The sequence below is a fragment of the Tinamus guttatus genome, unplaced genomic scaffold (assembly GCF_059628265.1).
Source record: "Tinamus guttatus ecotype Peru unplaced genomic scaffold, ASM5962826v1 Tinamus_guttatus_pri_ptg000211l, whole genome shotgun sequence".
In the NCBI taxonomy this organism is placed as follows: Eukaryota; Metazoa; Chordata; class Aves; order Tinamiformes; family Tinamidae; genus Tinamus; species Tinamus guttatus.
Genome location: NW_028288745.1, coordinates 6,612,718 through 6,634,400, shown reverse-complemented (window position 1 = coordinate 6,634,400; position 21,683 = coordinate 6,612,718). Strand labels below are relative to the sequence as shown.

The following is a 21,683-nucleotide window of genomic DNA, read 5'->3' as shown; positions in this document are numbered from 1 at the left end:
GACAGCTGGTTCTTGTGATCTTTTAAAAATACCTGCACTGTCCTTTCCTTGAGGGGTGCTGTAGTCACTACCCCATGCTAGACATCTGTGCTAGCAGGAGGAAGGTCAAGGGCAGCATGTTCCCCACTTCTGGTCATGGCATGCACGTTCTGGAGGATCCAACCTTGTCCCGTAGCCTAATACTAGTATATATTTTAAAACTCTTCCTTTTAAGGGTTGCCCAGACATTTCAAAAGCAGGATATCTCTATAGTTGTCTTAACTTGCCTTTGACAAAGTTTGGAGGATGCCATCAAACTTGCCTTTGACAAAGTTTGGAGGATGCCATCAGGGAACCAGCTGCAGACAGACAAGCGGACACATCACCCTGATTTACACGTAGGTCAGCAGGAGGAACATCTGCAGCCTCCAATCCCCAAAACCACCCTCAACCAGTCTTAAGTAATTCACCCTGCAACTGAGAAACAGCTCTGCAAGCTCCTCCTATCCCAGAGTTTTGGTTTACTACATAAGCTACATACAGAGGCAGCAGAAAGCCACATTCCAGTTATCTGCAATGAATTCCTAAGAGAAACCTTGTTCTGACTTGTCCAGAAAAATCCCTCTTTTTAAGAGCCTAGAATTGAGTAACACAGGAAATAAAGGGTACACACAGGCCTGGATGGAGAGAACATGGTTTAATTAAAGGCAAAGCTGATTTCAGCAGCTGCAGTTCTTGCACAGACAGACAAAAAACACAAAAAAAAGCTTACGACACAAACCAGTTTCCATTGGGGTCCCTGGCCTCGCTACCCCAGGCGTCGCAGGGCCGGGCGCGTTGGTAGCAGCAGGCGCTCGTGCACGAGTGGAAGGGGGCGGCCGGAGGGACACGGCTCAGCCTGGTTAGCTCGCCCAGGGTGCGAGAGTCGGTGACAGCTCAAACACTGGAATGTCGCAGCTGCCGGGGGCACAGCTCAAATACACGAACTGGGGGGATGCAGGGAGGTATAGAGGGGTTTGGTTCATATCACCACTGGGTGGGAACTTCACTGCTTGGACTTTTTTTTTTTTTTTTAAAAGGAAATACATCTTAGAAATGCAACATAGAATGGTGATGTTGCAAGGGTGGAGAACGTGGGGGAGCTGCTCATACCCTGGAAAGGGTAGCAAGTCTCCGTCTTCCCTTTTCATATTCTTTGGGGGTGCCCCGACTCCAGTGTCACGCAGGCTCCTGCACGTGCTTTGCTCTGCAGCCCCTTTGCGGCTCAGAGCTCCTGAACCATCACACAAACCCCTACTGCTAAACACAGCAATCTGACACAGAGATCGTTTCCGTAACTTCCCTGGGAAACCTAACAGAAATGCTGCCCTCTTTAATGAGCTTCCAGTCTTCCTTCCCCCTAATAAATATCAAATAAAACGTTTCCTTTTCCCTTCTGCACCTTTTCATGTATGCACGGCACTCTGCTTCTTTCCATGTGTGGGTTACACACGTGTCCACAGTGCTCAATTTCCTTCTGGAACTGAAAGCCAGGGGCTGCAGCTGTGTCTGGGGAGCTAAGGGGGAGTCTGCAGAGCTGATGTGTGCCTTTTTGGGATGGGGTGGGGACAGGGGGATGAGGCGGGTTATGCTCCACACTGTCCAGGCTGTCTTCTTGGTTACCCAGTCCTGCTGGACCCCTGATTACTTTCTGGGAGGTGTTGCACATCGGCAATAAAACTACTAGCGCCCAGCAAAGATGGGAGGATGGGGAGAGAAAGAAAAAAATAAGAAAGAAAACCATTGAAAGCTTTCTACCTACCTATTAAAATGAGTCAGGCTGTGAATGCACAGACTAGCCTGCCCTCGCAGGGCTAGCCACTATGCTACAGTAAAATGTACAGGAATCAAACATTAATTTAAAACCCCATAGCAGTTAACTTGCTTGTCCAGCAGAGTGCTGCAATGCCCCGTATCACCCATTAGAGCTCAAACGCCTATGGAGAGGGGGGCATTTCATGCTGGAGCCTCTGACCCACACAGGGGCTGGCCAGAGCCTTTGAGGGAAAGGTGAAGTGGTGTCAAGTGCTAGATTCTCCTTCATGAAGCTCCCTCACTAGCGCAGGAGATAGAGCCCCACTTTGCCACCACCTACCTCTGACCAGAGCAGCAACTGGGGCTTTCATTGCTACACACTGACTACAAAGCATGTCTGTGTACGGAAGATTTCAGTGTGATCTTACTACTGAGATAGTAATAAAGATGTTGAGGAGTAATTTCAACTACATTCTCAGTCAGCAAAGCAATCATTAATGGATTCCTATTTTATCCCCAAAGAGAGGAAAAGGATTGAGAAGTTCTCATTGGCTTCTCCCATCTGCCCTTCATTCTCAGCTTTTACTTCCCATGTGGCTGGGGACATGCACGATGGAGCAGGTGAGAGGCGGTGATACCGGGTCACTGAGTGGGACAAACAGCAGTTCCTCTCTCCCTCCAGAGGGCCCGGGGGAGGGAGAGTTCCTGGTGTAGCTTTCTCGCGCTGCAGACGTTTTGTGCACACTCAGTGGGTTGGTGGAGCACTTACGCCCTCCTGACAGCAAGGAACAGAAGAGAGGGCTGCCACCTGCACAGGACTGTGTGGGCCAGTCCTGCAAACCCAACATGCCATGGTTTATGGAGCCTTGGTTTGCAAGGATTGCCACCTCATTCTCAATGCGGCGGGTTCATGGCGCCTTGTCCACGTTGCTGCTTCTGCTTCTGCTGCATTAACAGCTGCTCCAGGGCTGAAGGGCCAGGATGCATCATGGAGCTGGACCAGATGGACTAAAAACAAACAGTCAACACTAGCACCCTCTTGCTCAAGCAACCTTCACAGCTACCTTCCTACAGCAGAGTCTTTTTTCCTCTCTTTCAATACGCACACCACCTTGCTTATCCTAAAAGCTCTCCAGATAAAGACTTTCTAAAGAAAGGTTCCCCTTTAAGAAATTCATCTTCCTCCAAAATCCTTATTACCATAAAAATTCATTCCACATTAGCAATTGCTGATTTTTGACCCGTCAAAGCAAATGTTTTAATTTCTTCCAGCTCTGCCAACCTAATCCCGTTCCATAAAACACTCCAGAGAAGCACAAACTGAAAAACTGTGCCATCTTCCACTGCTGGTCACACTTCCCACACTACCTGTGTAAGAATCTGCAGGAAAAACCTTCCATTTCTGACACTGAACTCTGATGCACAGAAGAGGGAGGTATTCTGCCTAAAGGCCAGTCCTATAGATCAGCACCCATTTCTGAGCAGAGCTTCCAGTTAAACATACCTTCAAGCTCTCCATGAGCACAGCTGAGGAGTCCTCCATAGGGGGACCCTGGGCTGCCCAGGTGCCACTGGGAGTGCTGGACTGGTGCCAGCTGCTCTCTGAAGACGAGGATGTTGCTGGGAGATAATCCAGACCAAATCCTCCCATTGCTATAACAGGAAAAGAGTAAGAGAATTTACCAAAACCTTTGTGAAACAAAGGCCACGGCTGGCTTCACGCAAGCCTGCAATCCAGCACTTGCCTGGTTTATCCGTTTTCCAGCGGTCTGCGATTCTCCTGTCTCGGTTGTCTGAAGTCCCAATGGGTCCAAAGTTGGAGAAGGGAACAGAATTGTGGTTATGGGTTGGAGGGGAGCTTGGCAAGCTGCTGGGGTTAGAGGAGTGAGGAGACTGGCTGGCTGGTGTCGAATGATCTAGTGGTTACAAGGCAAGAGAAAAAAGGTCAAGAGAAGTGGTAGAATTTTTTTTTTTTTGACTGTTTGCAAATTTTGCTATCACCCAGTTTTCTCAATATTCAGTTATATTTTTTTGCCCTTTATTACATGAGCACAATGGAAACTCCTAAATTCTTCCAGGAGCCCCCAAGAAGGACAACTAGCCAAAGTGAGCTTCCCTAAGGCTCAGTTCTGAAGGGCTTTTCTCAAGTACCACCACCACAAACACACACACACACCCACAAACTGTGTCTCCTACCTTGACAAGCCTATAAAAATGACCTAAATCCTCAAGGAGTTTGCAAGTTTACAACTCAAACTGGTAAGTACATGAAGATGTTTTACACTTCAAAAATCTGGAAGTGGTTCAAATCAGTACCAAGTATTGAGCCAAGGGAGCAAGTATGGAAAAGCTTATCCAGAGACAAGACAAACGACAAAAGAAAACAGAAGACTATATGGTCTAAAATGGGGAGGTGAAGGTGAGGAGGCGAAGAGAAAGCTGAAAGCACAGAACGCTACGAGTCATTGTGAAACAGAAGTACTTTGCAGCTCCTTTACTTCACCCGCAACAGCTACTACCTCTGGTTGACGACACAAGTCTCATAATGACCAAGGAAAGCTCATTGTAGGAGATACTATTTTAAAACATTCTCATTTCTTAGTTTCAGCTAATTCTTTCCCTCCCCTCAGACTCTTCTGTATTTATAGTTAGCATAAAAGCACGACATAACTATAAAATGCATTATCTCTTTAAAGGAAATTAGTAAAGAGGAAGCTGGTTTGCTTTGTGACCTATCTTAAAGGAAAAGGGCTTTCAGATTTTCCTCAGTACACTCTAAACACCCATTTTTTTCCCCCCTCTTCGAAAAATCTACATCATGAAGTCCAGTCTTTCCCGCTTTGGCTAAGCAAGATTGAAAGCATAAGGATTTTTGAGCAATCAAAGCTGTACTCCTAAATGCTTGTTGGAAATCCCACCTAAAGAGATTTCAGGATTTAACACCTCCTAAAGCTTTCATCCTGCTCAGCTACTTAAATTACAATTTAGATTCTTACCCTTCAATAATTATTGAACCCCCCCCTTCTGAGGATAGCTGAAGAAAAAGAGGGTCTCATATTTTGTTAAGTAGTTTTTTTTTTTTTTTTTTTTAATTTTCAATTCCATTGAGCTTGCAGTAGGTTCAGAGTTAACTCAAATCCTCTTAAGTCGCTGCATACAAGAGAAAGAATACAAAGATTACCTGAGCTGGCTGGAAGGGATGGAGACCACGGAGTCCCTTCAAAGAGAGAATAGAGTGAAGTCTCCTGATGGGCGACTGAAGGGGCGACTTCTGTTTTTGTGCTGGTATTCATGTTTTTCCCATATACCTCGTTGAACATGCTGCTATTTGGGTATCTTTCCTGCCAGGAACAAATTTAAGAGAGTTTAAGTATCAGTTTTATTTGAAACACTAACACTATATAGAGAAGAGAATTATGAATCAAAATACTTTGCTGACTCCCTTTTTACTCCCTAGCTCCTCCTCCCTCTTTAAAGATTTTATTTCATATAAAGCCCATCACAGGCTTTATACGAAGCCTCCTGATTGGAGTATTCATGGTGCTCATAAGAACTGGGTCAGTGAACAATTATTCCATTGCTCAGGTTAATAAAATAAAAAAATACCTACACCAGACTTTGAGATGTACCTTAAAGAAAGCAGCCCATGAACACACAGTTCAACAGCATTTCTGCAGAATTACAGCATGGGACAAAAATTGGAAAAAATATTCAGAAAAGGTAAGAGGCAAAGATACACCTTGCTGATATGAATTGAAATTGTGAGCATGGATTCCTTTCAAGTTTGTCATTAGTTTGAACTAGAGCATCTGCACAGACATCTAAGCAAAAGACTGCAGATTTTGTTCCTTACGTACCTGATTAAGGGAAAAGCCACTGAGGGACAGGAAAGATGACGACTGGGACATCAGTTCTGATGGTTTTTCCAGCAAGGACTTCTTCGAAAATCAAAAATGTAAAAAAGAACAGTTAGCATTCAGTGTAGTGGACAGGAAAAATGTATGCTATGAAAAACTGCCTTTCCCATATTTTAGCTTAAATATCTTGGAGAATATGAGTTAACAAATGAAGAAAATGATTAATTTCCCTACTAGCCTAGGGAGCTAATATACTTAAAACAACAAATATGCCTGTTTCCAAGCTGCATTGACAGAAGAGCGTTTCAGACCTTAAGTTCACCACTCTGCCTTTGACTGCTACCACTCTCTGATACACTTATGAGGGGACAGGCTTACTTATCAAAAACAAAATAAGATGTTGCCCATCCCTACATCTGTGCAAAATCTCATACAAACAAGGTAGAATCCTTTCTTGCGCTCACAGAAGTACCTCACATCTCAAAAGATCCTCGTAACAGAGGTCCAAAACTCCTAGGGTGCCACGCTAAGGGATATATATAGCACAACCATTTCAACCAGCTGAACTTCCTCTCATACTGCTGTCATTTCCAGCTCAGCATTGGAACAAAATGCAGCAAAATAAGAAAGCTGGGCTGTTGGACCACAAATACCGAGGGATTTAGCTGCAGAGCTGTAGATATCAACATGGTCTTAATATCGAGCACCTCTGCCCTAATCCTGCGAGCCCAAGTGCAGAAGCCACGTTGGCCTCAGATTTGCAGCGTCACCTCTGTGCTTGAGAGGACACACAAGGCTCCCACCCTGCACTGCCCCAGCACCCAGAGAAGCGGTTCCTTCCCCTCGCCAGCAGATCGGGACTGCGGGGGCTTCCCAGAAAGCTGCCAGGGAAGCAGGGGCCCTTTCTGGGCACAGGCACCCCATGAGACAGGACTGGGTGTCAATACTGCTACTTGGAATTACACATAAAATAAGTGACTGAATAGACTTATTAGCCAGAGATCAGGTACAGTCACAAATAGCTCTGCCTTTCTACTGATACAGATCTGAAATGCTAATACTCCATAAAGATACTTGCAGCCATGCAGCAAAGGCAACATTGCACTTTCAGAACTCATTTATAAATTCTGTAGCTCAAAAGCCCTCTCATTAGTGAGCCAGGAAGGTTGCAACCCATAAAAAAGAAATATTTTTCAGCCTGTCAAAATTCACCATATTTCTACAAAAGCTGCTGATTATCTGGCCAATCACTTGCAGTTTTCTTCTTTGCAATTTCTTCTGCATTTAAGGGAAACTTCCTGACACCTTTATGCAATTATTCCAGGCAAATTAGAAACCAAAGTGCAGTCTGAGTCTGATGTTTTCCCACCCTTGCACCTTCCACCTCGCACACACTCACCCCTATTCCCAAGCCCATGTGACTGCAGAAGCCAAGCCTGGGCAAGGATGGGAGCATCGCTGTGTTTGCATGGCAATTGCTCCAATTTCTGAGCAAACGAATGGGTCTGGATTTGGCCCCAAAGCCCTGTGCTTCTGCACACCACAGGCAGAGCCACCTCCCCAGGTCCCCAGAGCCCTCGGCTGGTCTGACCTGTGCCGTGGACATTAGCTCAACCGTGGCAGGTGAGAAGGGGAGAGGAGGGATGGGCAGCAGAAAGGAAATGCCACATTTCTTACACATTTCACAGAAGAAAGATGCCAGTTAGAATGAGAAGCAGCAGTATTAAGTCAAATACATACAAAGAGGCTTCGTCCAGGAAGAGAGGCGAGAGGCCCCAGCAGAGCTGGGTAAAGATCAGGAGGATTAGAGAAAATCAGCTCTTCCTCCTCCTCCAAGGCAGCCAGACTCTTTAACAGGTCCGGAGGAAGCAGAGGGGAGCTCTTGGGGTCCTAGTGACAGAAATGAGCACCATGAGACAATCGAAGGCAGAGAGGGCAAGAGCAAGAGCAGGCAGGGAACCAAGCTACACCCAAGCAGGAAAGGAGAAGGAGCAAGAGAGGCAGGCGAGTGCAGCAAGGAGGGCAGCATGCAAAGGAGGCAGGGGGAAAGCAGAGCGCAAACGACACAGCAGGAGCTACATGGAGAGAAAACACAGAGCGCAGAAGTGAGCTGGGCATCTGGCCTAACGCAAAGGGGGGACGCTGCGTCCCCTGTCAAGGGAATGGTACCGTCAAAGTGGATGGCAGCTAGCTTGAATTAGGGGAGCACTGCTTCCCACTGCCTCAACACCGTGCACTGCAACCGCTTCACATTAAAGGCAAGGACAATAAACACGAATTTACTGCAGAGAGGAGATGATACCTATTCTCCATAGCTGAACTGAGACTTTGTTACCTTTCAAGTGAAATAATGTTTGCATTTCCTCTCCTCTTGTATAGTTTAAAACCTGTAAGACTTATTTCCACTGCTTGAGACCCGATGTCTATGGTCCAACCGATGTGCCCACTGGGCACGAAGCCCTGCCATACCTGGGTACAGGCTGGTCACATCAGTTAACTCACGCACTGCAGAAAGATCTGGAACAGAAGCGTCACGGGCCTGGCCTCTGCCTGTGCCTTGCTTGCCACAAGGTAAGACTTTATTTTAGGCATGAGAACAGGCCAGTGGCCCTGTCTCCATCTAAAAACCACATCCTCCCGACCACGGAGGCAGTCTCCGGAACGCTGGCTGGCTTTGCAGGGTAAGCTAAGGGAGCTCAGCTGACCTTCTAAAAATCCCGAGCGCGTATACAGAGCATAGCAGACCAAAGGTTTACCGAGGCCTCTGTTTAACTTCCCTTATAAATATCACCAAGAGCACTTTTGGATAACTCCAGAGCTGCTAATATATAGCAGACTGCAGGTTTTGCAAGCAGCAACATGAAGCCCATTCTTCCTATAACCCTCAGCTTCTAACTTCAGTCCAGCTATTGCGGCTTCAGCCATTCAAAACACAGGACATTATACAGGCACTGAGAGTTTAAAAGGTAAAGGCTAAAGGGCAATGACCCAAATGCAGCTATTTGGATAGCTTTTTTGTTTCTCATCAGATGCTAGATAAGATTTTTTGCTAACACTGCCAATGCCATGCTGCTCCACCTGCCAGAGTATCTCCACAAGAGGAGAGAGTGTCGCTACAGACTGAAAGGAACTTTCAGACTTCCACAAGGTTCTTCACAGCAGACCAGTGTCACACCTGTGCTGCATATGACTTCCACCTACTTGAAACCAAGTTTCTGCAGCCCAGTAACACACACAAACCAACTAACAGGGTACTGGGGTTGCTGGAATCTCATTGACTGGTTTCCAGAGAACAGTTCAATATCCAATTCCATAGTAAATAAAATGCCAGAAGGTGGTTCGCATTGACCCACTTCAAGCTACTGGGCATTCCTGAACTGCGAAACAACTAAACTGTCAGGAATATTGGAGCCTCACTGATTTTCATCATCTGTAAAGCTGCTCTTTACCTCAAAGGTCATCCTGGAGACAGCATCTTGTTCTGGGCGGAAGACTCCTTGCCGTTTTCCCCTGCGGTCCATGCTGGACTGCTGTGCCATCACCCTGTTATCAGCCATGCCGTAGGAAGAGTCCCAGTAATACTCTGGCACCTTGACTTCTGAGGGGTTCTGGTTATATGGCTCCATTGGAAAAGGCTTCATTTTTTTCTCCAGAGGCTGCTGTTGCATCACAGGAGGCTGTAATGACTGTTCAAATAATTTTAGAGGGTCCTGGGCCTGAAGGTAATAGGACTGCTTTACAGGCATGATCTTCCCAGTGAGCCTTGGACTTGAGGAGGGTTCCAGAGCTGCTTTGACGAGTCTGTCTGGGGGTACTGAAGCAGAGGTGCAGGCTTTTATCAGGAGAATTGTGAACAATTCATGTTAGCTGAAGGCCTAGCTTAATTCAGACTTATATCCTGGCTAAATAGTTATGTTATTCATTAAAATTCAGTCTTGATGGGCACATAATACTCTCTACTCAAGGCAATGCTTGACCATTATCCTCACTCTCATCTCCCTTTACTGAGGACTTACACACGTTCGCTAAGGTGCTGAACTAACATTTACTGTGTCATACAGGTGGGTCTCACTGTCTTCCATCTGATACCTCTCAGCAGGGAAATTCTCAAACATGACATGTACATGAAACTAGGTGTGAGGGTAAGGGAATCAACAGAGTAACCCAGTTAACCAAAAAAAAGGATAGCATGGGTGAAGATTCAATCCCTGTTCCCAAATGGCAAATCACACCTAAAAGGCCTAAGACACAAATACTTGAGCAGAAACATCTTCATTTGTTGCCCTACAGAAACACAGAGAAAGCAGAAACCACTTCCCATTTCAGTAGGTACCTCCTCCAGTCACAAATGTGTAAGTTCATACCCTCTAAACTCCAGCTCTTTTTCAAAATTGCCCAGAAGTTCACAGATCAAAACTCCTTAGTAAGGTGCATACTGTTTTTTTTTTTTCTCTTCAAAAAAGGAGGTAATTCGGGAATTGAAGTCACTTTAAAATATTAACTTTAAAATGCCCTGAACTCTGCAAGGCATTCTTAATGAAGTCAAGCACATCAGGTTCTTGGGGCTTACCTGCTGGAACCCCGAGTGGTGCGGGGGGCTCTTCCCGAGGCCCTGCACAGCCTTCGTGGGGGACTGTTGCTGCTGGGACAGCGCTTGCACCTGTAGCTGGCCCGCAGACTGTGCTGTCGCCTGAGCTGGTAACGAGGAGAGGGGTTGCTGGGAGGGAGGTGGCGTTTGCTGAGGTCCCTGGGTCATAGGCCCCGGTCCGGAGGGCCGCTGCTGGCTGTAGGGAATGTGGGACTGCTTCCCTGCTTGCACCTGGTTGCCTGCAGGTGAGTGCGCGGCGGGCTGGAGGAAGGTTCCTGGGACGGAAACGCCGCCTGGGAAGGTGTATCCCGTGCTCATGGAGAAAGCCACAGGTGGGGGGACAACGTACGTCGGAGGTGGGAATCCTTCAAAAGATAAAAACATGCCTTTTAACCATGATTTATGCCTCAAATGGCTCCTCAGACAAAACATTCAGGACTATTTTTTCTTTTCACCTTTAAAACATAAGGACAGAAAACACTACGCAGAGTTTGCATATGGGCAAGATGTTGGTTTTCACCTTTGCAAGTATATGGCTATCATCATGGGGAATTCAGAGTTCAGTCATGATTTTTCCTGTCATTCCCAGTCATTCATGTCACAGGGTGTCAAGTCACATGAGAGATGATGTCAGGAAATACTCCCCTCCTTACTTTATCATGCCTTTTACCTTCATCATTGCATGATTTTTGATGCAGCACTCCCAAAGTTCCCACCCTCTCAAACATGTTTTCATACATTAAATTTCTACAGTGCTGGACAGAGAAGCAATAAGTCTACTGCCTCTCCTGGGAGGATTACCAGTCTTTGGATTAATTTAGAGGCAGACGACAAGCAAACAAATCTTCCTATCTGCAGGATAATTCCTTGCCTGTAGTTCACATTGGAAAGCCAAGTGTGGAAGGCAAGCTCCAGTACTTTTTCTGCAGGCCAAATTTTATTTTGGCCTTGGGAGAGGGAAAAGGTCCCTCTGTCTATACTGAGCAATAATAAACAGCAGCTACAGAGACTCTTTGGGAAGATGAGACTTGCAGCTATTCCATGCACAAAGACAGCGTGAGGTATGACACAAACACTTCACAACAAAGTGGGAACATGCAACGAACAGCAGCAAACACCACTACAGAAATTACAGCCTAAAACACCACTACAAAGGAAACTGAGCTGCAAAGAAAGCAGTATGACTGATCCTTTATTACAGAGTACTATACACAGAAAATGCTTACTCCTGCGCTAGCACAAGTGTTTGTCATGTTTTGAAGAGCTACAAAAATAGTCTACTGGGAAGCTCCTTGATCTTGTACCTGCCATTCGAGAAGCGAGGTGGCAGGCTTCATGACAAACTTTGATTACAAAGTACTAGGAATCTAACTGTCTCAGTCCTGCTACATTGCTTCTTTACTAAACAGCAAGATACTTAACATGATAGAACGCATTCTTGGGAAGTGCTACTGCCTTGCACGACTGCAATTAACTGCCTATCACAGAATTTTCAGCAGTCAACGGGAAATGACACTTGAGAAAAACCCCACCAAAATACCTGGCCGGCTCGGCAGGGGAGGGAAGGCTCCTGGGTGATGAATGGGATGAACTGGGAACTGCTGGCCTGACTTGGAGTCTGAGTTACAGGCGTTTTCCTGACTTCAGACACTGGAGTCTTCCTCATCTCCGTCTGGGACTTCACCTATTCCAAAAGAAAGTTGACATGAACTCAGATACTTTGAGAGTTCAACTGCAGGAAAAAAAAAAAAAATATATATATATATAGCTGAGAGGTATTTTCTTTGCCCTAAGCAGCTGGAGTATCTCTGACTTCAGGCAAATTAAATTACTCCACATTTGTGTGGGTGTTCTTCGTCTCACAAAAGCGCTATATGGATATCTATGGAGAAGACTGCAAGAGGCTCCCTTCTCTAGCAAGAGAGAGGAAAGCAGACATCAACTTCCAGCAGACGGTATGAAGAACTTTTGCTACTTACCATGCTGCTCACCTATAGTACTTTAAGAAAAAGAAAACAAAAATCCAAATGCTATTACCCCTTTCCTAGGTCACTGCTTCAACTCAATTCACGCTACTTACCTGCAGCACCTTAAAAACAGGAAAAAAAAATCCTCCTGTTCTGTTCTTTCTAGGCAGCTTTTTCAGCCTAACCTTAGTGGGGGAATATAAACACAACCCCCTGCATATTATGAAATTCTTTTTATCAAGAGCACATATGACAAACAGCAGAAGTGCTTAACGTGTTGCAGTTTGCCATGCAGCTCCTGTGCGTTCTGTAAAAGGAGCTGCACCAGTTAAAGGCAGAGAGAAGAAGGTAATGTAATGTTTACCTGATTCTGCTGCAGTCTGGGTCTTCCTGGAGAGGAAGACAGAGGGGAAGACTACTTTCCCTTTCTGTTCAGCTCGGCAGAACTGCCTGGAACGCAAGATGAAGCGGGCAGGAAAAAGACAGCAAGCAAGGAACCTGGGCAATACAGAAAGCAGCCAGGGAGCAGCCCTGACGCCAAGCCTCAAAGGTGATTGTACGAAAGGGGTTTTAATCAGTGATGGAGGTTAAGAAAAAGCTTAAAAATAGACTGTGTAGGGTTTATTTCAAAATTTAAAGCTATTGGACTGAAAGGACTTAGAGGGCAGCCCTTTCTTGAAAAACACAGTGGTAAAGTGGTAGATGCATCAAAATACTTTCTTTAGTCTTTCTCAAATAATTCTCAATTTCCCCATGTAGAAGTTATAGAAGTGTCATGTACTTTTTGTGTCTCATTTAGGTAGACTGTCAGAGTGAGAGTTTTTGGTGTGTTTTTGATCTCCTGCTAGGAAAAGGCAAGAGGAAAATTCCCTCCACAGGCTCTGGCTGATGCCAGGTACCGTGAGTGATGCAGCAGCCCCTGCTTCCCCCTCATGCGAGTTTTATTCACTGGCCACCTTTCCCCTCCATCACAGTCTGCATATTCAGCCCTTGTGTTGGCACATTTCACTCCACAATGAGCCGAACATTTTATAACGCATACTGAGTTACACATTGGTTTTTACACAAATGTCACAGAAATCAAATACACTCTTCTCTCAAGACGGGGGGGGGACAACCAATATTACCAAAGCCATTTTTTTTTTGTTAGTGGGCTTGGAAAAAAAGTTAATTAGAACTGTTAGCCCTTCTCTACCCATCATAGGGCAGTATAAGCTAAAAATAATTGGCCTAAGACTAAGTTTTGAATACTACTGGCCTTTACTATATTGCAAGGATGTTATCGGGGCATGAAAATTACCTATTAAAATGTCGCCATTTCGTCATTCCATCTGCATAAGTATCCTGTGCAACCAGCATTTCACCACAGTGGCATCTTAAGGGTATTTTATCTTAAGCAATTTTGCGCCCCTTAGAGAACAGAGAAGCAATTTATGCCAGATTTTTGTGATCCTGCCAGAGTGGGCAAGTATATCATGTATCTGAAAAATGGAACTAATCAATTTTGTGATGTTAATATTTTTGCTTTAAAAAGTAGGAACTGCAACATTTGTAGTGTTTACAATGTTCAAGATGATGAGCTATGGAGTAGATCCATTTGAAGAGTCAAGACAGGCCAAAGCAGAGCACTAAGACTGTCACCTGCATGAAGCATAACCTGGCTTCTCCTAGCAGTGTGGGAAGCAAGATCTGTAGTAGGTCTGAGGAAACAGGGCCGCTGAACTACTCAAAACCAAAGGAATGTCTTTGTGTCAGTTACCATGACAAAATACAGCTGACAACTAGAAAGACAAAATTTCTACTCAACAAGACAACAGGAGCAACCGAGTCAGAATGTTGCAGTCAGGTTTAAAAAGCCCTCCAAATCCAGGAAAAAGTTAAGCAAACTTCCAATAAATCAATTGTGTTTAATAAATAGTATATATATATATATAATTTATATATGGTTTATATATAGTATATATATATATATATATATATATATATATGTATACACACACACACTAAAAAAAAAAAAAAGGCACTTCACAGAAGAATGTCATGCCCAGCTCCATAGGCACCTTTCCAAGATAGGGGTTCTGACCATAATTCCAAAAACTGGAAATTACCCTCAGGCCTGCAGTGTCATACCAGAGGTAAGTGAGAACCTACTATCTAAGAGACTGGTATATGAAAACCAACTGTGACTCATGAATGATCACCACAGGGCTTCTGTGGGCTACTTCTTTTCCCTGCCCTAATACCCTTAAAAAAAAAAAAAAAAAAAAAAAAAAAAAAACACCTCAGTTTCCTATCAGCCAAATCACAGAGCCAATTCAAATCTTCCATTACATAATGATAATGTTTGACAGGAAATAATCAGGAGCAGAACAATAAGAGAGATCCAAGAGTCTAAACTGCACAAGCCAGAAAGACTGACAGAGCTGGTTTGTCTAGCATGTTGTAAACAAAAATCACAGCACCACAGACCTTCAAAGCAGTGGTAAAGAGTTAAGCTACTCTGCCGACCTGCTACAGGAAGTAGAACTAGGCTTACGTGGTGGCAAGGGCCATGAAGAGCACTAGGAAGCCATTTCTGCTTGAAAGAATGGTGAAGAAATGAGTTTGTCTAGGGAAATAAAAGCATTTCCATCACTATCATTAGAAGTCCCCATTTGTCCCCTGGGAATGATCGAGATACAGAAAAATCAGTTAGGTTCAGAGGAACTCTGAAGTTCTCTGCCCTTATTTACTGCAACTCTGTGGAAGCCAGAGCAGTAAATTCACTTTCTACGTAATGCTCACAAAAGTGGTAGTGGGGGGGAAGCGTGACAGAGAACAGCTGATACGAACTATAACTTTGAACACAGGTCCTCAATATAAAGTTAAAAAAGCCACATGCAGCTTTCCTTACTTCCTCAGGGCCACCTGACTGCACGCACAGCACAGAGGGTCATACTCTGTATGTACAGTTGATGCTTTTGGGACACGTTCAAGTTTGCTAAATCAAGAAGCAAAATACCCAGTTCCGTCACAACACAGCCTAGCATGGCTAAGAACATGAATAAAGAATTGACCAAGTGAGCAGTGCCAGTAGTCTGGGTTATCTCTGGAACTACAGCTAGAAGTCTCTGTTTTAAACTGTTGAGATAGCATCAGAGTCACCTTCACAGCTCCTTACCTTTTCTCCCTCTAATACCCTGAGATAGCATCAAGGGAAAGGGCAGAGACCACAAAAATCACTAATACTGGGTCTTTGGAATAGATGTACTTCTATTTTTTCCTGCATGTTACGTGTACTGCAAGAATACTCAAGGGGCCCAAGCCAGAAATCAACTGGCCCCAACATCATGCCCAAGATGCAAAATTCCTTCAATCCAATGGCTTACCTGAACTGCCACATTCTGCTTTCCTGCTTCCTGCATTTTATCCAAGCTGCATTTCTTGGTCTCATTCTTTCTTTTATTGTTATCCTTCTTCCCATCATTCTTGGTGGCTATTCCTTTGCTATAGTCCCTTCTTTCCCTACTGACATCTTTAGGAGGATAGGTTCGCCCTTGCTCTCTGTTTACTTCCCGTGGCTTAATGTTCTCTTTGAACGTGACCATTGGTTTTTCTCCTGCATCACAGTTGTTGTTTAGACTTCTGCCCGTCGACAGAACCGATTTGAGTCCAGGGCTTCCATCTGTGGATAGTGGCTCCGCAATAGGTGTCTCCTGCAAGGTGAGACTCTCTTTGGCTTCACTAGGATCCTCTAGTATTAATTCCGGGATTTCTGTCAAAAACAACAGCTTTCCCACCTCATTTTCACACTGAATTAACCTGAAAAAGATGAGTAATTGAACAGGAAATAAGAACAAGTTTTGAGTGACACATCTTCCCAAGCTACAAAAGTAGAAAGTCAACATATTCAACATGCATCAACTCTGGCAATAATAAGATGTTACATCTCCAAGCTGAGGGCTCTCTAGATTGGTAATGAACACCCAAAAGAGCACCCTGACTACTCCTGCAATTTTTTTCCACTTCTCATTTATGCTGCAGGCATAGCAATGCTATGCTGCATATGCTGCAAGCAATACAATGCTTTACTCCAAATTTAGTCCCTATTGTAATTAGACTGCAAAATTGCATGCTGATCCAAAGAATATTACAGTAGCACCATCAACACCTTTCATTCACATCATACCTAGATGCTCTGTAAAGTGATGGGAAGTTTGTCTTTGGCATTTGTCATACCTAAACTTACAGCTGCAAGGAAAACACAAAAGCCAGTACACAGATGTGCAGTTACCTTGGCTGGTTATCAGCAATCCATTTGCCGGTGAAGATCAGACGCTGTTGCCGTATCCTACGTTGTTGCCCTTCCTTATCCCCTGTAATTGCCTGGTGGCCTTTTGAAAAATCCAAGTTCCTAGTATTGACACACAAGAAAATTTAATTATACAGTTATCACCTGCAAAATTAGGTAAGGAGAAAACTGTTCAACATTACTCCATTGTAAATTGTGTAATATCAACAGATTCTATTCAAAAATATGGCACAGTTATGGATGTCCAAATTATGGGCTCGCTCCCCTTCCAGTAAAATGTGTCTATATTAGAGAGATTTTCTCCTCTCTCATTCACCCCCTTTAAAAAGGGGTAAATAAAGAAAAAGCTTATATATATATATTTCGTGCTGACCAAATAAAAAAGTGCATCTAGTACGCATCTAGTAATCAGTCAACATGTGTTCACACTCATATTCTATTTACTCCTACAGTAAAGGGTCACTAATGTTAGTACTCTATTAACATGGAAACCATGGAACGTGTTAGGTTCTTGATTTTAGATATAACTGAGACACAGTTAAAAACAGAATAGAAAGCAAACACTCATCAAGTAGTTTTCATCTAAGTCATTTCTTAAATGTTTTCCTTTCAGTTTACTAGCACAAAGGCTACAGAGAAGTAAGAAGAGTCATAAGCAATCACAAGTTTTTAGTCCTCTTCTAATTTTTTTTGGACTGACATAGTGGCCATTTTGAAGAGAAAAAGAGGTTCTGAGGCCTTACACTTATTACAGATGTTTTGCAAAGACACCTTCATCAGTCCATACAGCTGTAAAGACTCATAAATAAAATTCTATAGGGAAGAGGTCAAGGTCTGTCATAGCCACAGCAACAAGACTACAGTTTCCTTCACTCACCTGAATGAAGGTCTCAGGGCCAGGAACCCTTGCAACTCAAATTCTTCTGGAAGGGGGGTTGCTGGTGAGTAGACAGTAAACAGTGTAAGGAAACCACGAACACATCAAGAACAATATCCTAAGTATCCCAATATAGTGATATATCCCAGTGTCCTAATATCCCAGTATAGTGAAACACAGTAAAGCCTTTTATTAACATGGTCCATCTAAAATCTGAACAGTCCAAGAATGATAAAATAGAGCAAAGTCTGCTCGGTGCCAAAAGCACCATTCGCAAAGTGTTCATATGCACTAGAAGACTTTTTTATTTATTTTCTTTCCCTCCCGCCCTTCAACTGCAATTCCCCCACCAACTAAAAACATCATTCCCACTCCTTCACAACACAGACTTGAAGTCCTTACCATTACTATTGGACAGATCTTCTTCATGGGGCTGGAAACTGTTTAGAAGAGAAATCAGCCAGGGCCATATGCTGCAAATCAGAAGACAGAAGCATTGTCAGTGAAAACTATTCACCTTACTAAGTTAACACCAAGTTCCTATTACACAACCACTGCTTCCATTAATCCTCTGATTCCTAGTAAAGGCAATGCTTCTCTCAGGTGACAGGGAAAAGCTCGCCCTGAGTAATTTACTATTTAAGTAGTTAACCTAATTTACCTTGGAAACGAAATTTTTGCAGCATCGTGTTGAGTATCCAGCAAGTCAGAAAGCATGCTATGAATTTAATTAGAGAAAAGTGACATGACAGGAAGCTCAGAGCACCTGATTACAATTCATGCTTTCCAATCCAAAGCTGACTGCTCTCCAAGACAGAATAAACGAATCTTTTCAGAAGCAAAACAATTTAATTGAGATACAGCTGTGCAAAAGTACTTTTGTTCTGCTAACATTAATAGAGTATCACAACACAGAAACAGCTACTGGAGAGGTAATAAGGTTTAAGTAACATGTGCAGTCAGCAAGATGATTAAACTGGAGATTAACTGGCAGTCACAGTGTCTTGCAGTGGTTATATCAGTGGAGGGAGAAGAAAAAAAAAAAAAAAAAAAAAAAAAAAAAAAAAAAAAACACAGACACTCTGGAGAATTACCCTGCTGCCCATTTGGTTAGCATTAGCCACCACCACCAGGCTTCACAGTTGCTTCAAAAAGAAGCCCCAAACAAAAACCCTATGCATCTTGCTGCAGCTTCAGTGATGGGTAACAAGTCTGTGAAAGCAACATAACACGTTTTAAGGAGGTGGCCGCTGTGCTCAGTGCTAGGGAAGTGAATCTTTGTCCTTCCTCAGCCAGCCTGCCAGCCATCAGCTAGCACGTGGACTGAAGAATACATCACGCATCCAAAGTTCCAAGGGCAGCCACTTTCCTGCACGGCTGCGGGGACTGGGCACACTGTTTATATGCCAATTCTGTAAACTAAACTAAGCAATAATTCCTTCCTGGATTTATAACTGGCAAAAAAATAACTCTAGTTTTCCTTAATCCAGCTTTCAGGAAGTCTGGAGTTGAAGTTCCTGAAGCTCTGCAGCTTTATACGAGTGAGCCTTACACCATATTTAACACTATGGCAAACTGAGGTTACAGGGACGCCTGCCCTCTTCAAGTCACAGAATAAACCTATGGGAAAGGCATGGCTACAATCCCATTTTTGCAGTGCATGCTGCTTTGGGAGAGCTGAAACCATTGCTGCACAAGTGCAAAACGAACTGAACAAAGTGGCTTCCCACCTCCAAGAAAAGTTCATGTGCTATAAAAAAAGTTAGCTAGGTTTGAAGCACTTAGCCTAAACTTATGATTCTATGCTACAGACACACAGGTGAGGAGTCAGAGCAATACACAACAGCGATGTGCCTGTGTTGACATTTCAAGACCTCCTCCTCCTCCAAAATTCAAACAATTTGTTGGATTATAAGCCAGGAAGACTCTGGATTTCAGTGCTGCCCAAGCTGCTGACTTAGTGAGTGAATGTAAGACCAGCACTTTACAGCTCCCTATCTCTGTAAAACCGAGAAACCATTTACAAAAGACTAGAACAAGGTTGCCTTCAACAGTAATACTGAAATCAGATCCATTGAAAATGGATCCCCTAATTCTCAAGATAGGAAGTAAACCTACAGCCAGTGAAGACTCTGAACTGGCTCACGTAGCACCCACAGGGTTCATGTTCTGTTCCATCAACTTTCTAGCACATTGTATTCCCTATCATTTTGGTGCCTGTAATGAAAAGCTAAAGGATCTGTTTTCCTATTCCTTTCCATTTACCAGCCTTGTACCTTACGCAATTAAACGTATCAAAAGATTAACACTCACTACCGTCTTTCATCAACTACTGCCTCCTGGAAAACACTGGGTCTAAGTTTCAGCCAGTCCATTGACACCTTCACAGCTGGAAGAGGATATGCAGCCCCAGAGTCCTCCTGGTAGTCATTCTGTAAAGGACACTTGCAGAGAACTCCAAGAAAGGACACTAGAAACAGAACAGGGAAATATGTATTTTATATATATATAAAATATTAAGAAAACAAAAACAAACAAACAACGCACACAATGCGGGATGGCATGTTATAGCTGACCAAATAGCCTAATAAAATACACTCCACTCAGGTGTTTTTTGCTGTTTTATTTACTTATTTTTTTAAAAGAGCTAACTGTTTAGAACAAGGCATCATAACTTTATTTTAGAGACAATACTAGAAAATCACTACATCTTTCCATCCCTATGGATATAACTTTCTATCATGAAGCAGCTGTTTTTTTTTTTTTTTTTCTTTTTTTAAAAAAAAGGATGATGAAACAAAATAGAGTTAAATCATTTTGCAAATTTAACGCAACAAAAACAGACAAAAGAGATACTTAGTCTGGTCTTATAAATGGTTGCCTCAACTCTCTATACACATTTCATCCATTTTCCCCAGCCCTCAGGCAGACTCTCCAGGCCGGACTCTGGAGTTATCCTATTCAGAAAGTTAGGTTTTTATGAATATGGCCAAGCTGGTTAGAGATGGAGCTAGGCTAAGCAAACCACCATTATACTGCTAGAGACTGAAGTGCTCCGCACTTCATTTCCTAGTTGAGATGAGCAAGGTCACAGAAGCAGTTGAGGTGCAGAGTGTGTCAGCACTAACTCAATTTCAGCCCTATAAAATAGGAAGTGGCTCCTTCCAGGGCAACTGGGACCCCACTGCATCCAAGCGCAAAGTGGTGCCTCTGAGCCTCGCCTTGTCCACAGCCAAGTCAGATCCAGCTTAGCACCCAAGTTAAGAAGTTCTTTCAGAACCAGAGAGAGAGACACCAAGTCTCGTGAGGCTTCAAAGGGGACAGCCCAGGGCATTTAAGTCCAGTGTCATGCAGCACTGCCAGACCTATGTGGCTGCTGCACAGCCACCTTTCCTCACTTTCCCCAATGCCCACTCTCAGCAGCGCTCATACATCTATTATGCTAGATTCTGACAGCATGTTACTCACAGATAATAAGGACCACTTAAAATAGAGAAATACAAAAAAAAAAAAAAAAAAAAAAAAAAAAAGACCTTATACTTACTGAAGAGAGCCAGTAACTGTGTCCAGCAGAGCTGCTCATCCTGGCTGTAGCTGTGCTGCTCTGTCTCGTTGCTGAAATCTCGCAGGTGATGGAGTTGGAACAGGTTGATAACAGTAATATGGACTAACTGCTGAGAATTGAAGGCCTTTTGGAATAACAACCTCTGTAACAAAGACATGGGTGCAAAGTATATTATATGGTAAAGCACAAACATGAGAAGACTAGGAGTTATTACTGCACTACTTGTTCGAAGCAGCACTTATTCTACCTTTTTTTTTTTTTTCTTTTTTTTTTTTTTTCCCCTCTCTCTCAGACCACCGCTAGCAAAACAGCACAGGGCTCCCCAGGAAGACATAGGAGGTTACCCACTGCTGAGCCCAAGGATTTTGTCTGCATACCAAATCACACATTCAACGAAACAAAACTGCTGGGAAGAGCGCTTTTTCAGCGCGACTTTAATGTATAACCTCAGCTTTTCCACACAGCTATGAGAGCTGCAGAAATGCATGTGCCACGGGCAGTTTTCAGTCTTTCCAAGAACTGCAGATATTTGGCGGCAGGTTTTACACAAAAGATTCCAGGAAAATCTAACTACTGCCTGGTTGTGCATTAAAGACCAATTTCACATCCAGCTTCATGGGTCACAGAGTGCTGTGGTTGACAAAAATAGCACAAGCTGTTTACAACTGCACTGCACTAGCAGGACTGTAAAGGGCATCTGGTCTTTCAGAATGAAAGAGAAACTTTATTTATTTTGGAGCACTAAGGAAAAAGAGAACTTAAATC

At 43.7% G+C, this 21,683-nt stretch overlaps 1 protein-coding gene across 1 annotated transcript in view; it reads right to left on the bottom strand.

Moving 5' to 3' along the window:
* Window positions 1–1,749: 1,749 nt before the first annotated feature.
* SMG7 (SMG7 nonsense mediated mRNA decay factor) overlaps window positions 1,750–21,683 on the bottom strand; it is a 40,284-nt gene continuing 20,350 nt past the window's right edge. The window contains 17 exon segments of the mRNA XM_088524458.1: window positions 1,750–2,781; window positions 3,278–3,426; window positions 3,519–3,689; window positions 4,955–5,114; window positions 5,631–5,711; window positions 7,371–7,520; window positions 9,080–9,390; window positions 9,393–9,444; window positions 10,201–10,583; window positions 11,759–11,806; window positions 11,809–11,902; window positions 15,554–15,986; window positions 16,459–16,578; window positions 17,354–17,414; window positions 17,756–17,826; window positions 19,667–19,823; window positions 20,898–21,060. Coding sequence (XP_088380584.1) covers window positions 2,668–2,781; window positions 3,278–3,426; window positions 3,519–3,689; window positions 4,955–5,114; window positions 5,631–5,711; window positions 7,371–7,520; window positions 9,080–9,390; window positions 9,393–9,444; window positions 10,201–10,583; window positions 11,759–11,806; window positions 11,809–11,902; window positions 15,554–15,986; window positions 16,459–16,578; window positions 17,354–17,414; window positions 17,756–17,826; window positions 19,667–19,823; window positions 20,898–21,060 — 2,718 coding nt within the window. The 3' untranslated portion in view covers window positions 1,750–2,667.